The sequence below is a fragment of the Phytophthora sojae genome, assembly GCF_000149755.1.
Source record: "Phytophthora sojae unplaced genomic scaffold PHYSOscaffold_2, whole genome shotgun sequence".
Taxonomy (NCBI): domain Eukaryota; phylum Oomycota; class Peronosporomycetes; order Peronosporales; family Peronosporaceae; genus Phytophthora; species Phytophthora sojae.
Window position 1 is genome coordinate 7,502,711 of NW_009258116.1, and position 18,122 is coordinate 7,520,832.

The 18,122-nt window shown below is 56.2% G+C and overlaps 4 protein-coding genes across 4 annotated transcripts; 1 reads left to right on the top strand and 3 right to left on the bottom strand.

The window, feature by feature from the left end:
* Positions 1 to 8,865: 8,865 nt before the first annotated feature.
* Positions 8,866 to 10,400, bottom strand: PHYSODRAFT_326192 (hypothetical protein; the record flags this gene model as incomplete). Its single annotated transcript, XM_009522119.1, has 2 exons — positions 8,866 to 9,690; positions 9,738 to 10,400. 2 exons carry the CDS (start codon positions 10,398 to 10,400, stop codon positions 8,866 to 8,868), a joined length of 1,488 nt encoding a protein of 495 aa, XP_009520414.1.
* A 1,295-nt stretch (positions 10,401 to 11,695) lies between these two features.
* On the top strand, positions 11,696 to 13,179 carry PHYSODRAFT_326193 (hypothetical protein; the record flags this gene model as incomplete). The annotated part of the gene is made up of 6 exons (XM_009522120.1): positions 11,696 to 12,031; positions 12,070 to 12,231; positions 12,333 to 12,406; positions 12,465 to 12,759; positions 12,818 to 12,933; positions 12,975 to 13,179. 6 exons carry the CDS (start codon positions 11,696 to 11,698, stop codon positions 13,177 to 13,179), a joined length of 1,188 nt encoding a protein of 395 aa, XP_009520415.1.
* Positions 13,180 to 13,377: 198 nt separating this feature from the next.
* PHYSODRAFT_326194 (hypothetical protein) lies at positions 13,378 to 14,418 on the bottom strand (the record flags this gene model as incomplete). Its single annotated transcript, XM_009522121.1, has 5 exons — positions 13,378 to 13,443; positions 13,497 to 13,724; positions 13,796 to 13,894; positions 13,934 to 14,226; positions 14,310 to 14,418. 5 exons carry the CDS (start codon positions 14,416 to 14,418, stop codon positions 13,378 to 13,380), a joined length of 795 nt encoding a protein of 264 aa, XP_009520416.1.
* A 1,835-nt stretch (positions 14,419 to 16,253) lies between these two features.
* PHYSODRAFT_326195 (hypothetical protein) lies at positions 16,254 to 17,787 on the bottom strand (the record flags this gene model as incomplete). The annotated part of the gene is made up of 4 exons (XM_009522122.1): positions 16,254 to 16,460; positions 16,697 to 17,146; positions 17,197 to 17,318; positions 17,382 to 17,787. The coding sequence occupies 4 exons, from the start codon at positions 17,785 to 17,787 to the stop codon at positions 16,254 to 16,256; spliced, it is 1,185 nt and encodes a 394-aa protein (XP_009520417.1).
* Between the last annotated feature and the right edge of the window lie 335 nt (positions 17,788 to 18,122).

Below are 18,122 nucleotides of genomic sequence, written 5' to 3' on the forward strand. Positions count from 1 at the left end.
TGTACCTTGATTCTTGAGCGACGGGCAATCGCTCCGGTAATCTCCATTTTCCGATACCACAACTGCCCCCCCTGGACACGAGCCTCCGCAACAGGTGAGCGTCTAGGCGTCTTCCATCCGTCGAATTCATGGTTTATTCATCGCGCTTGCGCCTGACCGCTGCGACCGCCGCTCTCCTGGACCTTCAATGTTCTGGTCCGGTACGCTCGACGTTCTTGCTGCTCTTCGCCATCAGTTGGATCCTCGATAATGACGAAACTTGTCCTCCGGTATCCCCAGGTGCTGTCAATGTCACCGACACTTTGCAACGCTGGCTAGGGCCGCAAGAGCTTTCATTACCCACCGGTGGTCCTGTTGGCGCTGATAATACGGTTCCGGTGCAAGCTGCACCTGTGACCGAGCCTCCAGTGACTTCCGTCGCTGCTGAAGTATCGGTCAACACACCACAAGGTTCCTCCAGTGATATTTCATCTTCTGCTAGGGTCAACGAGAGTTTGATGACGCTTGGAGCCGCTACGGGGCGCGCAGTAGGAATCCTGTCAGATCCATTCCGGTGGTCGTATGATCCAACGTTGGTCGTTTCATCGACATTAAGCGGACGGCTGCTCTTCGCATCGTGATTGCTTTTCTCTTCAGCTTCACTGGCGGCTTCTCTAGCGCGTCAACTTAATCGGAACGACGTACTGTAGTCGGCCACAATCTAAGCGGAAGTCCACCCATTGTCACATCACCGGAATTCCGGTGGTCGTATGGTCCGACGTTGGTCGCTTGATCGACATCCCGCTGACTGCCCCTGGCCTGCCTTGGCTCAGTCTCCTCGACAGCATTGGCGTCTGCTTTTGATGGTGCTGCATCACCTGGGGCTCAAACTGAGCAACATGCCCTGCCATACTTCTGGCCGCAAGGCAAAACTACCGGGGTTCCGGTGGTCGTCTGGTCCGACGTTCCATTGAGATGCTGCGGAACGCCGCTCGTCACACCTCGGTGACGTACTTCTCGGCATCACCGGCAAGTGCAGTAGCTAGTTCTGCGTCGTCCGAGGGTTCAACGTCAAGTGCAGTAGCCAAGGAATGTGCTATGACCCGACCAGCTTCACACCATCATTGCGTCGGGACTTCGGTGGTCATAAAGAAGGCAGGTATGGGTGCCCCATCGTGAAGCCCGCGAATTGCTGCACCGCCAACGTCGGTCACACTTTCACTTGTTTCGTCATCACTCGTAGATAGTGTAGCTGTGTCGACCGTGGCTTCGTTGTCTTCTTTCCACAGTTCCACCCGGATTTTCTGGTGGTCGTAACCAAATCGGGTTTAGTTGCCTCAGTCTGTGGCTCGGGAACCACTGCACCACAAACGTCGGTCGCGCTTTCAGCTTTTTCCTCTTTGGTGTGAGTAACCGTGCCAGTGTTGACCGTGGTTCGTGGTGCACTTACAGCAAATAGTCGGTGGTAATAACGTAAGGTCTGGGTGCCCCAGCCCCCACCAAGCGACCCGCTGTGTTGCAATCACATCTCTTCGAGCCGCAACAATTCTCGTTCAGGGTCCCCACAGTTTCCGCGCAGGCTACAGCAGGTACAACCGCCTTGAACGAGACTTAGTTGTCGGCCGTAGCGATCCCAGATCCACTCGTATCTCCACTTCATCATCAAATCCATGCTCAGTCACTTGTCTGGGCGTAAATGCCCGGGGCCCTGTCACGTCAGGAGCTGTGTAACAAGGTTACACGCCCAAGTGGCTACAGTCACTTGTAACTCTAACATGAAGCAGATGCAGCGTGTTCAAGCTGTAAAATTCACTACCGGCGGGGCCAGCGCTATAAATTCGTCCATGTGGAGTAGCGCCCTCGCAGAAATCTCGCGAATGTGATCTCGCACAAACTCGGCGCGTTTGGATAGCGGTCGCGCCGAGCAAATTATTCCCGGTTGTTGGAGTAGCGTATCTTCGAAATACAGGCCCAAGTCTTCGCAGGCTTCGGAGTTGGGGGTTCTTGTGTTGACGCTTGTTCCTTGTCGTAGGGCGTCGAGCCTTGGGCGTGCGGCGTTATCGGGCCGGCGTTTCCTGGGGCTTGTGTGGCGTTATCGGGCCTACAGGGGGGTCTTGTGCACGGAGGTTATCAGGCCAGTGTGGTCCTTCGCTTAGGCAGTGCGTTATCGGGCGCCCACCTAAACGATATACGTTTAACGTGCCTTTGTTCCAGCACGGGTCTGTGGGGGGGTGAGCACCCGACCAAGCAAACGACGGGGGGCCGCGATATCGAGGCGGCTCTACTTGCCGGCGCTTGGTGGTTCCCCTGGAACCTCGGAGAAGACGGGAGGTCTTTGTGGTTCAGAGAAATTTCGGGACTGAGTCCTTCCCCTATCCTATGTCCTTGCTACTGGCTACTCTGTACTACTGCTTGCTAAGCCTACCGCTCTGGGCCTATCCCTACTTCTGTCGTGCTTGCACTGCCGTCCTTCAACCTGGTTTGCGTGGCGCAATCAAGATCTTACCTCGGCGCGTTTTGGTCGGCGGGGGTTAGGGTCGGCGCGTTTTGCAGAACCGGGTGCGCTGGTCGACCCGTCGGATGATTACGCGTCGCACTGGATTCTGGCACCGTGTCTCACGGCCCATCACCCACGCCGACTTTCCCGTCGAGCTCGGCCCTGCGTCGCGTTCCATCAGCCGCGTCGAAGTCCATCACTCGCGTCCCGGCGCCTTCTTCCTCCGGCGCTCGGCGCGCCCACTTCTTCCGCGGGGTACTACACCACATCCATTTATTGCTGTTCGTCACGATGGCACCTAGTCACAGGTACAAAGCTAAAGAAGACTTCTAATATCTACCGCCAGCACATCACCATACCCGGCAGATGCTGCGGCTGCGAAGCAGGCGACGTCTGTTAGAGGTTTGAAAGACTTTCTGGACCTTGGTGTAGACACACCAAAGGATACATACATTTAGGATCACCACGACGGGTGGTCCATAGAGACTTAGGATTCCTATTGGCTGAAAGCAGCATCTTTTAGCCAATGAGCGACATGCATAGCATTGGAATTCTGCCAACCAGCCGTTGGCAGATTCCCAGTTTAGAATATTACATTTAGAGGAAGTCAGAAACATAAAACAAAAATAGCAGTTCTCATTTTAACCCAAAAACATTATTTGGATCGTTTATTTAGATTAATCTATACTCGGGGGTCTGAGTATAATGAACTCTAATTTAAACTAAGCTACGCTTCCTCACATACACGCGCACACGTGTAAGCTAAAGTAGTGGGCCAAAACAGGCCCATTACACCTGGTAGCACTTAGTAGTCCGTCCAACGACCGACTACCTGAGTTCGTACGTCACCGCACGAACGCGGAGCTGAGAACCTTCCCATGGATACAGAGGTGCCCATGGAAAGCTCCACTACGCCTGCAACTCACGTTGCATGCGCTGACTGTCCCCACCTGTCGGATCCAGAGTGGGAGGCCCTCCAAGGACTGTCAACAGTCATTGGTGAGGCGGCTGTAGCTACGATGCTGCGTACGCAAACGCCGACAGAGCAACACGGTGTTGCTCTGGGTTTCATCCTGAAGGAGCAACGCGATGTTGCTGCTACTACCGCGGTGTCGACCGGGACGACACCATGCGCACAATCGCTAAAGCTCAATGTGAGTAACTATGTCGGAAGAGAGGGTGAACCTCTCCTCCGTTGGCTTGTCGAACTCGACACTGCCATAGCGGCTCGACGTATCATCGACCCGTTGTCGAAGGTTGCGTTCGCCATGTCATGTCTTGGCGGACGTGCTAGAAGTTGGGCGTATGGACGCCGACTCTCGGATCCTACGTGCTTTAGCACGTACGAGGGTTTCAAGGAGGAGCTCAGACAAGCGTTTGAGCCCCCTGGGCCTGTGAAGACCTATCTCTTCCGTGAGTACCCGAGTACTCTCGAAGCTGCAATTACTCTTGCAATGCAGGAGGAGTTTAGCCTGCGGCAGGCTAAGCTGCATGCACATGTGCCGAGGCCACAGCCACGCCCGGTAGTGAGGACGGGAGGCCCAGAACCCATGGACCTCTCGAGTGGTGCAACTGCTGGACCCCAGCAGTCGCAGGGAAACAATGTACGGTGCTACCGTTGCGGTAGAGTCGGTCACTTTGCTCGGGAGTGCACGGCCCCCGTGCACCAGCAGGGTGGCTATCGCGGCGGTGCGGGGCACCGTCGCAACCAAACAAAAAACGCTGGACGCCAGTAGGCGCGGGGCGCCCTGCTGGTAATGCAGTTCCGCGTGTCGACCTTGGACACGCGACACTGAGGACTGCAGCCCCCAGTGAGATTCATTCTCGCTGCAAGAACCAAGATGACAAGCATGACCTTGTCATCCTGAACGTAAATTCGATGAGAGCAAGCGGCTCTCTTCGTGCTTTGGTAGATTCTGGCACGTCGAAAACTTTGTTCGACTGCAAAGTCTATCAAGGCTTGACTTCGAGGATTTAAAGATACCTCGAAGTATGTTGGAGGTACGATTGGCAACGGGTGCCGTCGTGAAGACCGAGAAGCGCATGGTACGCGCGCGCTTCACGTATGAAGACCAAGAGTTTATCGAGACCTTTATCGTCCTGGATCTGGACGATAAGTTTGACATCGTATTGGGCATGCCGTGGCTTGCACGGCATGATCCGGTCATCGATTGGGAGAAGCGCACTCTCGTGCGCTTCGGTCGCAACAGCAGAACAGTGAGCGATGGCCATGTTGCCGCTACGCACGCACCGACAGGTGCGCGTGACTCCCCACTCGAGACAGCGCCTAATGCCGCTGTCCCGGAGCGCCCTGGGCGCGCGCGAGCACACGCGCAAGAGTAGCTAGCGTCGGCGTTGCCGCCGACAGCTAATGACGGAAATGTGTTGGCCTCGGAGGTCGACACCCGCTTTTCAGCGAATCAGGAAGAGTCTCCGGCCTCAAGGGGCAAGGATGACGCAGGCGAGTCACACGCCTCAGCCGTGGAGGCTGACGCGAATCCGATTGGATCAGGTCTGGCCAATAATAAGAGCCAAGGTGACGAAACGCTGTCGACTCCGGGAGTCGATGGCTTGGGTGAATTCGATTCGTCGGCTCCGGGAGCCGACGCACCCTCCGTAAAGGGGGTCTCCGCCAATGGTTGGCGTCGAGGTATTGAAGTCGCATCGACTCCGGGAGTTGGTAGCTTGGACGAATTTGATTCGTCGGCTCGGGGAGCCGACGCACCCTCCGTAATAGAGGGCTCCGCCAATAACAGGCGTCGAGGTGAAGATGGTGTGTCGGCTCCGGGAGCCGACGCTGCAGGCCGTGCGGACGGTTGCAAACGTCCCGCACCGGAAAAACTTGTATGTTGTGCAGCCGGGCTGCACGACGAAGCGCCGGGCGACCAAGCCGTGCTTGAAGTCGCTCGCCCGCGGGATGAACCCGCCGGTGGTACTGAAGAAGAACACCCGTCCACGGCTGGGCCTGGACGAGGTCAAGAGTCATGCGGAGCCGGGCTCCGCAGGACAAGAAGACGGCGCATGCGAAGGTCGCTGCGCAAGTCTCGGCCTGGGGCCGAGAAGCTACAAGAAATGTCTGCCGGGCAGACGGAGGCTGATAAGCCAGACGTCGAGATGCTGAACGCCTTGACGCGTACCTGTGCCGGGTTCCGGTGCAGGGAGATGACTCTCGCTAACCCTTCGACGCAAGCGTCGGAGTTGACTTCGCTTCCAGTCATGAGCTGGAAGCGCTTCACGCGTGACCTGCACGATGGACGCATCGAGCAAATATGCATTCTCTCGGACGCCGAGAGAACGAAGAGCGAGAATGAAGAACTGAGGAAGTTCTTCATGGAGAGCACCACTGAGGGCGAGGACACTCTCAGTGCAAAGACGAAGAAGGAGCGCTTTGAAGAGCAGAGCTGGGATTGTTGAAAACGAGTCCCTACTACGAGATCTTACGGGAGTACGCAGACGTGCTTCCGGAAGAAATCCCTGCGGAGCTTCCGCAGGACAAGGGCATCCAGCACGAGATTGATCTCGTGCCGGGGACGAAGAACTGTGTCACACGGCAGTGGCCACTGCCGCGAGAGCAGGTCAAGGCGATCGACGACTTCTTTGAGAGTCGTCGCAAAGCTGGACAAGTGCGGGAATCGAAATCCCCGCACAGTGCTCCGACGTTCTGTGTCAAGAAGCCACAGGGCAGCTGGCGCATCGTTCATGCGTACAACAAGCTGAACGATGCGACGATACCGGCGCAGACACCGATACCGCGAAAAGATGTAATCATCGATTCGATAGCCAGGAGCACTATCTACAGTGCTCTTGATCTGCGCGATGGGTTCTATCAGATCCTCATGCGTGAGAGCGATATCCCTCTCACGGCTGTGAGCACGCCGAGCGGCATGTTCTGGGAGTGGCTAGTGATGCCACAGGGTCTGAAGAACGCCCCTGCGACCTTCCACAGATGCGTGACGCACTTGTTGCGCTCGGTGCGCGACTTCGCACCGAGCTACTTCGACGATGTGTTCGTCCACAGCCGGGCTGCGGGCGGGATGAGCGATGTTGAGATGCACAAGGTGCATCTCCGGAAGCTGCTTGTGCTCATGCGCAAGCACAAGCTCTATGCGAACCTGAAGAAGTGCATCTTTGGGGCGAGCGAAATACCCGTGCTCGGGTGTCTCGTCGGGAAGAACGGCGTCCGCCCTGACCCTGAGAAGGTCAGAGTGATCAATGAGTGACCGATGCCGTCGAACGTCAAGGAACTGCGGCAGTTCCTTGGCTTGGCCACGTACTTGTGTAAGTACGTGAAGGACTACGCGGGCATGATACGCCCGCTGTCCCAGCTCCTGAAGAAGGACGCCGAGTGGGTTTGGACTGCTGAGTGTCAGCAGGCCTTCGATGCAGTCAAGCAGGGCTTGAATGAGGCGCCGATCTTGGCGGTGGCCGACCAAGATCGCCCATTCCACGTTGTGTGTGACGCATCCGACTTCGCAATCGGATGTGCGTTGATGCAGCACGATCACGAGGGTCGTGATCGTGTCGTCTACTAACAATCGCGTCAGCTGAAGCCAGCTGAGCGCAACTACGCGGTACATGACAAGGAGCTCCTTGCCATGAAGTACGCACTCGCGAAGTTCCGAGTGTATTTACTCGGAAGCAAACCGTTCGTGGTCTATACGGACCACGCGTCGCTGCGGACGGCTGTGAAGTCGCCGCACATCTCGCAACGGATGGCGAGATGGCTGTCATTCTTCGCAGAGTATAACTTCCGGGTTGAGTACAAACCCGGAAGACTCAATGTGGTGGCCGACGCGCTCTCGCGTCGACCTGACTACGCCACGACTGATGCCGACGTCAATGCCATTGACGCCATGCGATCGAGCACCCCGACGTCGTCACTGTTGGACGACGTAAAGGTCGCGTACGCGCACAACGCGGACGCGAAGATCTTGCTGGCCTACGGCTCAGCGCCTTCTGACCAAGCTCGTCAGAAGCTGCCGAAGCATCTTCGTGCTCGTGCACACCGTTATCGGGTGCACGACGGGTTATTACTCTACAGTGCAGTCGACGACAACGCGGACCGCGTTGTCGTGCCCAATGACCATGACCTGCGACTCAGGATCATGTATGAGTATCACGATGCACCGACTGCGGGGCATCCGGGCCGTGAGAAGACATACCTACTTCTCACGCGAGACTTCTACTGGGCCCACCAGTATAAATGGGTGCGCAAGTACGTCCGTGCTTGCGAGGTTTGTCAACGTGTGAAGCCTGCGCCTTTCGCGCAGGCTCCCTTGCAGTCATTACCAACTCCACGGGAGTGTTGGCAGTCCATGTCTTTGGACTTCGTGTTCGGTCTTCCCCCGGACAACCAGGGGAACACGGGCGTTGTGGTCTTTGTTGACCGCTTCAGCAAGATGGTACATCTTGCTGCGGTACCCGCTGAAGTGACTGCGAAACAGACGGCACATCTGTTCGTTGACATGGTGTTCAAACACCATGGCATGCTGATCGACATTGTGTCGGATCGAGACCCGCGCTTCACTGCACACCTTTGGCAAAAAGTGTTTACACTTCTTGGGAGTCAACTTTCGATGTCGACTGCGGACCATCCGCAGACGGACGGGCAGACCGAGCGCGTGAACTGCGTGCTCGTAGACGTGCTTAAGAGCTACGCTCACTCGTTCCAACACTGGAGCGAGTGTCTGCCGATGGCGGAGTTCGCCATCAACAACTCGGTGCATGCCTCGACCGCGCATACACCGTTCTACGTGAAGGCCATCAGGCACCCACGCCTCCCGAGTCTACTCGGGATGGTGGCTCCTTCCTTAAGTGGGGGAGGATCTACGACTGCAACGCAGCAGCCGCAGAATGCTGCTGACACTTGCACAGTGTCAGCCGCGACTACGTGCAAGAAGAAGAAGCACACGTCTGTGCAGGGCACAGACGCCGACAAGAGCAAGAGCAAGAAGAAGAAGAGAACGGGTCTGTGCAGGGCACAGACACCGCGAAGACGAACGCAGAGGCCGGGCCTACTGCTAGAAACGAGCTGAACGAGTTCAGCTCGGACGCAATCAACTTCGTGCAGCGCAGACAAGCCGTCATTCGGTTTGTCCAAGAAGCTATCGCAGCTTCTGTTGATCGACAGAAGCTGAACGCAGACAATGTTGGTAGGGGCAACACTAAGGAATTCAAGAAGGGTTCATTGGTTGTGTTAGCAACTCAAAACCTGCCTAAACATACAGTTTCCGACTTCGGGGCGAGCAAGCTCGCTCCGCGCTTCATCGGACCGTTCACGGTGTTGGCACGGCATGGCAACGCCTACACGCTAGATATTCCATCTAGCATGCGCCTCCATCCGACTTTTTACGTCGGGCGGCTGAAGCCATACCGGCAGCACGAGCCACCTAGCTCGGCTGGCCCGAAGCGGAAGCCCCAGCGGGAGCGAACCTCTGCTCCAGCGCGTGAACGCGCTGGGCCAAGCGTGCGACGCGACCTCCCACGTCGACAGAGATGTCCGACGCGGTCTGCGAGGCCTGAGCGACCTGAGCCCTCAGGATCGCCACCTCCTGCTTCAGAGCGGCGAACTCCCGGCTCTGATGCTGTTCCACAACAGCGACCCGCTCCTCGAGTGCCGGGCCAAGGTCAACTCCAGGTTGACCATACCCGGGGCGTGTTCCCACCACCGCCGCCTCGGATCCGCGACGCCCGCGGCCCAACACGCTGGATTGTTGAGCGTATTGTGAACCATAGTATCCCGAAAACGAACCGGCAGCCGGTTCGTTATCGTATTCGTTGGAGAGGGTTTCCGCCCCACCAAGATACATGGGAGCCGCGGGACGTCCTGCTGCAGGAAGTTCCGGAAATGGTGAGGGCGTACGAAGCTCACCACGCACTGCCGACCCGAAGGTAGTGCGAGCGCTGTGGTCAGCTACAGCGCCCGAAGTCCCACGATCGTCGCGTTCCTCGCGTGCCAAGAACTTGGCACGGAGATCCTTGAGACTCGCAGGTACACGATCCGTCGTGTACCCGTTTAGGTCGCGGTCGCTCAAGCGCGCCGCACCCGGAAGCCACAACGTGCACTGATGGCCTTCGGGCACAGCGCACGGAATACCAGCGTCCATAGAGGATCTGTGGAGCTGTACCAGCCGCCCGCGCGTCAAGAATGTCTCGAAGCGTTCACGGGCATGCTTAACCCGCTCGCGGCAAGCAGCCGGTTTCTTGTTGAAGTTCTCAACAAAAGCGTTCCAACTTTGACAAAGTGCCTGCCACTCGGCACTTTGCTGCGAGAAGAAGTCTTCTTGCTGGAGAAGTACCGAAGTTCGTGGAAGAGCCCGATGTAATAATCGCGCCTTTGATTCGTTAACGGATCAAAGTGCTGCTCCTCCGCAACATCATCGTCGTGGATACCGCTGCATACGTACAGCGGGATTTCGTTTGGAGGCACAGTGTTGCCCACACGGTCTGCGATCTCTGACGCAGACGGCATCCACGGATCGCGCGCTGCCTGAGCAGCGCGCGGAGAGCTTGAAGGCGCCACCTCACGCGGGGAGCTTAAAGCCCCAGCAGCAGAGAGCGGAGTGTCGCTCTCGCCGCGCGAACGCTTCGAGCTCGAAGCGTCCGAGTCGTCTCCTTCACGAGGGCGTCTCGACCCGGCATGCGGGTCGAGACTATCGCTGTCGATAGACTCCTTGCGCTTGCTAGAAGAAGCATCGCCCTCTTCCATCTCCACGTCGTCGTCCTCGAAGTCAACGGCGTCGTTGACTACAGAAGAACCTTCGAGGACAATCTCTGGTTGAGTTGTCCCCGCCGCAGCCTTTGTAGCAAGAGCGTCACGCTTTGCTTTGAGATGCTCGCGGTACTCGGGGATAGAGAGAGTCTCTATCCAGGCGGAGGACTTCCCCTCTGCTGCAGCGTCGGTCTTTTTCTGAGGCGAGCTCATTGCGGAATGAGCTCGAGTTTTCTTTCTCCCAACGTGAAGAATTGACGAATGGTCAATTTCCTGATTGACGTGCCGTGACTCGGCGCGTCTAACCTTGAGGGGGGGATGGTGTAACAGGGTTACACGCACAAGTGGCTACAGTCACTTGTAACTCTAACAGACAGGACGTCTGTTAGAGGTTTGAAAGACTTTCTGGACCTTGGTGTAGACACACCAAAGGCTACATACATTTAGGATCACCACGACGGGTGGTCCATAGAGACTTAGGATTCCTATTGGCTGAAAGCAGCATCTTTTAGCCAATGAGCGACATGCATAGCATTGGAATTCTGCCAACCAGCCGTTGGCAGATTCCCAGTTTAGAATATTACATTTAGAGGAAGTCAGAAACATAAAACAAAAATAGCAGTTCTCATTTTAACCCAAAAACATTATTTGGATCGTTTATTTAGATTAATCTATACTCGGGGGCCTGAGTATAATGAACTCTAATTTAAACTAAGCTACGCTCCTCACATACACGCGCACACGTGTAAGCTAAAGTAGTGGGCTAAAACAGGCCCATTACAAGCTGCGTCCGAAGCTTCGGCCGACCTCCAATTAGCTTCACTTTACCTCTTCTCGCTGGTCGCCGCCTGTCTCGTGCTGCGTTTCCACTCAGCAGCATGCCCACTCCAAGACCAGGGTGATTGATTTGGTCCATCAACTAAGACCGGACTTGTGAAAATTAAGACTGGTCTTACAAATCCGTAAGACCGGTCTTACAGATCCATAAGACCCGTCTTAGTGACTGATACGACCAGTCTTAGTGAGGCTTCTGACACACTCTCTGAGGTACTCGAGGACACCATTGCTGGGATGGCTGACGTCTCCACCTTGATACCTGGTCGTTCCACTTTGACGGCAGCACCCGAAGCCTCGGTCGTCCTCCAATTAGTTTCATCATCACTTACTCCACCTGTCGAGGTGTTGACTGAGACTCGCTTGCGTCTTCTGTTGCTCCTGGCCCCGTTTCGATACCTCCATTCCATCGTGACTCGTTCACATAACAGGTAATATGCAAATTCTAGTAACTTCCTTCGTCTGTCACTGCGAGCTGGAAAACCCTCGCAGGCAGTTCAATCATCATCTCCAGTACATTCTTTCGTCTGTCGTCCCGAGCTGGGTTACCCTCGCAAGCAGGTCAGTCGTCGTTAACATATGCAACTAGTCCTCGTCCGTGACTTGGACCACGTACAAACATATCGTGCTGGGCCCGCAAATAGTACATGTCACCCGGTATAAACCCAGGGGTGATGGAGACCCGGCGACGGGCGCTCGTCAAGATCACTCTCGGGTGGGAGCAGGCTTACGAGTTCGAAATGTGGATAATAGACCACAGTGCCGGAGTGGATGTGGTCCTCGGGATGGACTTTATGATCCCGGCTGGAATCCGGCTCGATCTGTTCCATGGTACGGCACGCCTTCCAGACGAGGTCATGGTACCACTACTGAAGTCGCAGAGCGATGAGGATGACCAGCCTTACCGCACGCAGCCTTCGTGTGGGCCGACCGATGATTTATACGTCCCCGGTCGCGAGTGGCGAGAGTTTCGACTGCCGAGCCAGCGGCTACCTCCGAACGATTTGTGGGTACGGCGCACGGATAAGCTTGTGCCGACTGTAACGAGGCTTCGACGGGGGCAGCCGATATGGGTACGACTCACCAATATTACGACCGCAACGGCACAATTGCCAAGCACGACTCCGTGGTGCTCTGGGAACCGCATGGTGAACTACCGCGAGAGACCGGCTACGCGAGGTTGGACTCTAACAAGTACAAGGAGTGGCAGGTGCTGGCGTACTCAATGAGCCGTGACGAGACTCTCTATGGAAGGGAGCGATGTCTCTATGACCATTGGCTGGCTAACCAGCCACCCGCGGTTGAGCGCAGGTCTTACTCAACGCCGCGGAAGATCTTACGGAGACCGCTCAACGCTCCAATGTGGCCGAGAGGTCATCTTCAAGGTCGTCCTAACGACGATTATTCTTGGCTCGGTACACCGGATCATGACGACTACCCCAGGGTCTCCCAAGGCTCGGTCAAGGTTACTGACGCTGGTGCAGAAGACACGGAACGTGACGGTGTATCGAACGACGGTTCGGATGACGAGACGAGCGCACTGGTCGACTCCGACACACTGGAAGGGTCGTCGCTTCACCGAGCGGCCTATGCATCCAAGCGCACCGATCATAACGCCTATAGCATCGAACATGGGGCACAGGAAGCCCCGGCCGAGGTGTCAGGAGCCGGAGACAAGCGTGATGATGGTGTTGGAGAGCTGAACGACGATTCGGGAGAAGATCATGACGCGCCAGAGGTAACGGCAGCGGTGGAATCCGCCCCGCGGATGGCCGGAACAGCGACTGATACGCAAGCACGCCCTGAACCAGATCAAACGTCGGTTGCGTGGGGCAACGGTGCTGTCGACTGGGGTGAACATGATCCTGGCCCGACTGACATTTTTACTGAAGCAGGAACCGCCACGACCAAGGTTAGTACCGATGGAAAAAATTGTGTCGATGGCCCGGACAGGAAGGACCCTGGACGGCTTCTGGAGGCGAATTATACCTCAGTCGTGCATGCGGTGGTTGCGGAAGGGCTCACGGAGGACGATGACACCGCGAACGATGTTAAGCTCAGCGACTACGCGCAGGAGTCTCTACCGACACCTCGACTGAAGCTTATCACTCGGATTTGGCCCTACCTGGAACGAGGTAAACCGAGACACGAGTGCTGATTTTCGGTAGCGGGCTGGTCGAGGTTTCGAAGTGGAACGGACTTGAGATGATGCACCTGTGCGCAGCCGAACATTTTTCGTTTTGGTGCGGACTTCGAGACTTCGTCCGTTGTCCCGGACTTCCCGTACACGTAGCCGCTTGGCGAAGCTGGCAGAAATCACGCTAACATTCGCTCCAGTATCAAGGAGTAGCCTCGTTCACGCGTCGTCCACGGCGCCATTGACCAAAGCTCTCATTCGCTTCCTCTTGTCGTATCGCTGGGACTACCACCACCCCAGTCTCTCACCGGGCAGTAATTGCACCGCCCAAACGAGACTCCGAGGTGGCCCCTGATCTGGTCTAGACTTGTAATCAAAGCCTCTGTCGGGTGTCCATCACGTTCATCATCATCACCTTCATCAATAACAATCTCAACGAGACTTGCGTCTCGGTTCTCTCCATTTTCCGTCGGTTTCACACGTTCATTGTTCTTCAGGTCGTCAGGCCGTTTGCTTTCGCCTGTGAACGCGAACAGATAGACCGCAGCAACAGCAGGCTCAGCTAACTGTGGCAGCCCGATTGGGACAAACCCAGTTTCAGTTGGCGGGCTGCCTAGTTTAAATGGCTTCCATACACCAGGCTTTGCAGCTCTGGCGACAGATCCTTCTTGTCGACCTTGGACTTCAGGAGCTTGGTGAGCTCGTGGAGTGCCTCGCACTTCCCAGCGTCGTGCACCTGTTTGCACAGTTTGCACCGCCGGTAGCAGAAACGCACCGAGTGGGACGGGCTTCCGCACGTGGCGCATGGTCCATACTGGCGGCGGTCATCTCGTTCGCGGTTGGACGGGCCTCCTCCGTTCCTGAAGCGTCGGTTGTCGGACCGATCGAACGTTCCATCGGCTGCGGCCCTGCGCTCAGCGTCGTTAGCGGCACCGACATGTCCGGTAGACTCGTCCGAGTCATAATCAGCGTCTGAATCCTCGTCCGAGCGTTGGTCGTCCGAGTACTGGCCTTCGTCCTCGAAGTAATCCTCGTTTGCCTCATCATCACGTCGGGGGGCGTATGAGGCTTCCATGCGTGCACCGACCGAGCCTCCGACGTTCCATTCCGCCATTACATCGGTAAGGGCGTCGACCAAAGTCACTCTCGACCGGTGCGGTGACCCGTCACGGCGGCGGTCGCCGTCACGGTAACGTCGTTCGCGGCGGTAACCACTTCAAGAATCCTCGTTCGACCGCGCGTCGAGACGGCGACCGTCATCTTGACTCCAGGAGCGGCGGAACGACGATTCGCGGGTTGATTTGCGATCACGGTAATGCAAAATGTCATTAATCATGTCTTCGAGGTCATGGATGCTCTGGACCCGAACGTGACACAGACGCTCTTCTAAGTCTCGGTCGTCACACGTAACCAAGAAGTGTTCAACGTGGTCCTTCGCGTCTGTGACGAGACCGAGCGAGGTTTTACCTCAACCGGTCATCACCTGTCCACTGAACCGCCTGAATCCGCCATTCTGATTGGCCGAGACTAAACCGGACCCGGCTGTACACCGTGCGACAAGATCTGAGCTGGAATTCGGCTGTGTTCCGCGGAGCGAAATGCGCTCAAGCCTAGGATGGGCCCTTCAGGTTGGAAGACTGCGGTCAGATGAGAAACCCTGAACGCCGTTGATCTGTCCAGGCCACTCCCGTCCTTAAGCGGGTTGACACATTGAGGCCGTCGAAAACGCCTGCACGAACGTATCGTGTATGGTGTCCCGCCTCGCCTAGGCCCTGAACGCACATCGAATTCGGGTACCCGGAGCTCAGCCCTCATGTGAAGTCGCGTACATGGTGTCCAGACCGCTGGCCACCCGGAAGAAGTCCCGCCAAGTGCCCCACGACCAAGTGAAGGTTCGACCTACCCTTGGCCGCAAGGCCTTGAGTATGGTTTCAGCCTTGGGCGCAAGTCGCCTTTGGCCGCAGACCTTGAACGCACTGCGTTCAGGCTTGCCGACTCTGAAACCCGGTTTCAAGGATGCGGATTCAAGGGAACCTTGGCCGCATGCGTCCAAGGTTTCCCAAGAGCCAGTCATGTACAAAGACATGGGCACATTGAAGCTGGGCACGAATCCAGTGGAGATTGTCTACGCCAACAGTTCCAGTATACTCAAGTCAAGATATTCGCCAGACGCGTGGCGAAGAACACAGAAGAACACAGAAGAACACAGAAGAACACAGAAGAACGCTACGAGAGATACCTTTACACAAAAATCTAGCGATAGTCTAGCAGATAACAATCAGAGCGTTCGTTTTACCCCCTACTGCGCAAGTCGTCGAGGAATCGGGTCCGCTGTCTTTAAGGACAAGGGCAGTGCGGAGCCCCCCCCCCCACACATTCAAGTCCGGTTACGTGGGGATCAGTCTGCTCCGACTACTGAAGTGATCGACGTATTCCATTTCCCAGTTGGATCCATTGGGTTGAGGTAAGGGTGGTGTCCCATTTCATGTTAACGACCGATATCTCGGGTGGTTTGGTAGCAGTCGCCCCCGGGAATAGTTTGATTGACTGCGCTTAGGATCGGATTGTATTTGGTCTGTATATTTCCCTCATCTGAGGGTGATGTGCGTGTGAAAGTGCGTTCAAGGTTGACCAGTACCTTGATCGCAGATTAGTTGAGTGGTGTACGACCCACCGCCCAATGGTCTAAGAATAAGTGGCGGCTGTGTGTTTGTGTATAACTCTGCATTTGTATTGGTTATCTGAAAGTGGTGTGTATTTCTGGGGTTCTAACTTGTGGTAGTAACCCTGATCCTTCACCCACGCTTCGAGCTTCAGCCATTTCGGAGAAGTGCGTTCAGACAAGTGAATGTTACGCTCAACGAACTCAAGACTTTCAACCCCAGAAAAGGTATACGAGATACGTTTCGGGAAGGTAAACCCTGAACGCAGATTTCCTTGAGCGCAGGTTCTGGGGAAAATGCGGTCAGGGTGGCGTGGCAGCTTGTGAATCCCTATCGGTGTCGTTTATCTTCGGGGAGCCTGGATCGATCCCTTGGTGAGTTGCCTGCGGGCTACCGCTATACACCTGGGCGTAAAAGGTTTCACCGACCTCGTCACACGTCACGATCACCGTGCTCAAACTGCACCCCGGCGTTGCGAGCATAGCCGTTGAACCGGTTGAGGTAGTCACATACATGCTCTTTGCTCTCTTGTTTGGCCGAGTAGTACCGAGCCTTTGCAGACTGGGAGAACTTCGAGCAGTAGTACTTAATGAATGCCTCGCACAGCAGTTTCCACGTGCGTCTCGTCTTGCGTGGAAGCTGGCGGCACCAATACAAAGCCCCATCTCTGAGCTTGAGTTCGAACGGCATGCACCACTCGTTGGGCGGTGCGTGTGTCCCCCCATCTCGTAGATGAACGTACGAAGCCACTGCATGGAGTGTTCGCTCTTGTCGCGAACACCATAAAATGACTTGATGCTGCAGAGAGGTAGATGCGTGGTAATCTCGAGCTTCGGGGTTGAGCTCTGATTGTCAGTCGCGCTCATTTCGCGCACCTGACGAGCCCATTCGCTTGGCGGGTCGCCCTCGTAACAGTCGGACCCGAGATCATCGTCGCTGTCCGATGAGTCATCTCGGAGGCCGTAACGGCGGCCTGACCGGCGACCGGTTACTCCGCGCGTGCCAGGCGTAGCGTACGAAACCTTGGTCTCTCTAGCCAGACGTTCAGTACAGTCCGTAGATCGTGGGGTTACCATGTGCGAGTCTTGCATGTAAGGCGAAGCCTCGCCCTTGACTGCGAAGACTCCGTCATCCGTGGCTGCCTTCCGAGGGGTCGCTGGTAGCGGGGCCTTGGAGGGGTCAACCACTTCCGAGGCCGAACGAAGCCTCGTTGAGCCTCTATCCGTCACTGCAAAGGCGTTGCGCAGCTTCTTCCTCCACTTGGTGAGCGCCGTGGCGGCGCTTGTTGGCGTCCAGCTTGCGAGGGCGGCCTCCGTCGGGAGGATCTGAGGTTCGCACCCATCGCCCGCAGGATGTCCGCCGTGTTCTGAGCGACCGGCCGAGTGCTCGTTAAGTTGATCGGCGTAGCCAACGCCCCTCCGAGGTCCATCCAAACGGCCTGGCGGACCTTCTTAGGGGAGAACAACTGCATCCACTCACGCTTGACCTTCATCATCTCTAGGCATCAGCCAAGAACCTTGTTGGCCGCCGGAGTATCGCCGTTGAGGGGAGGTAGAGTACCAACCGGCTTGGAGGTTGCCCCTCCTACCATCACCGAGGCTTTGGAACCGTCGATCGCGCCGTCATCCTTGTCATAGGCGGGCTCGGGGCCCGGCATGTCATTGAACGTTTCGGAGAGGTCGCGGGTGATCGACCTCGATCCACCACTGCGGCCTGCCGGCACAACCGCAGCTTCTGAAGTCTCGGACACCACAGTCCTGACATCCCAGTCATCATCTTCATCATCTTCTTTGGCGTCCGAGGAATCAACCGACGTGTCGTAGCTCGCCGAACGCTCGTCGGTTGACTCCATCCGATCCGTCGCTGGGGTCGAGAACAAGCTTCCGGAGCGCACCGAAGTCTCGTTGCGCGTTCCACTCGACTTGGCCGGCGTTGCTGGTACCGCTGACTTGACTCCCTTCGCCATCTTCTCTCTTCTTCTTCTTCTTCTTCTTCTTCGCTTCTCTTCTTCTTCTTCTTCGCTTCTCTTCTTCTTCTTCTTCTTCTCCTCTTCGCTCGTTGGGGGTAAAGACCTACAACAACCAAGACACACAGAAGGTCACACCAATCCCGGGTCGCGGCACCAGTTGTGGTGTGGTAATTCCACTTAAATTCTCTTCTACCAAAAGGTATTAGAGACACCAACAACACGCTAACCCGCAAAGGTAAGCGCTTATTGGATCAAAACCTGAAGACCAGGAACGATCCCTTACACCGGGTCGGTTGCAAGCGCCTCTGTGCACCTTAGGTTATCTTCGGTCA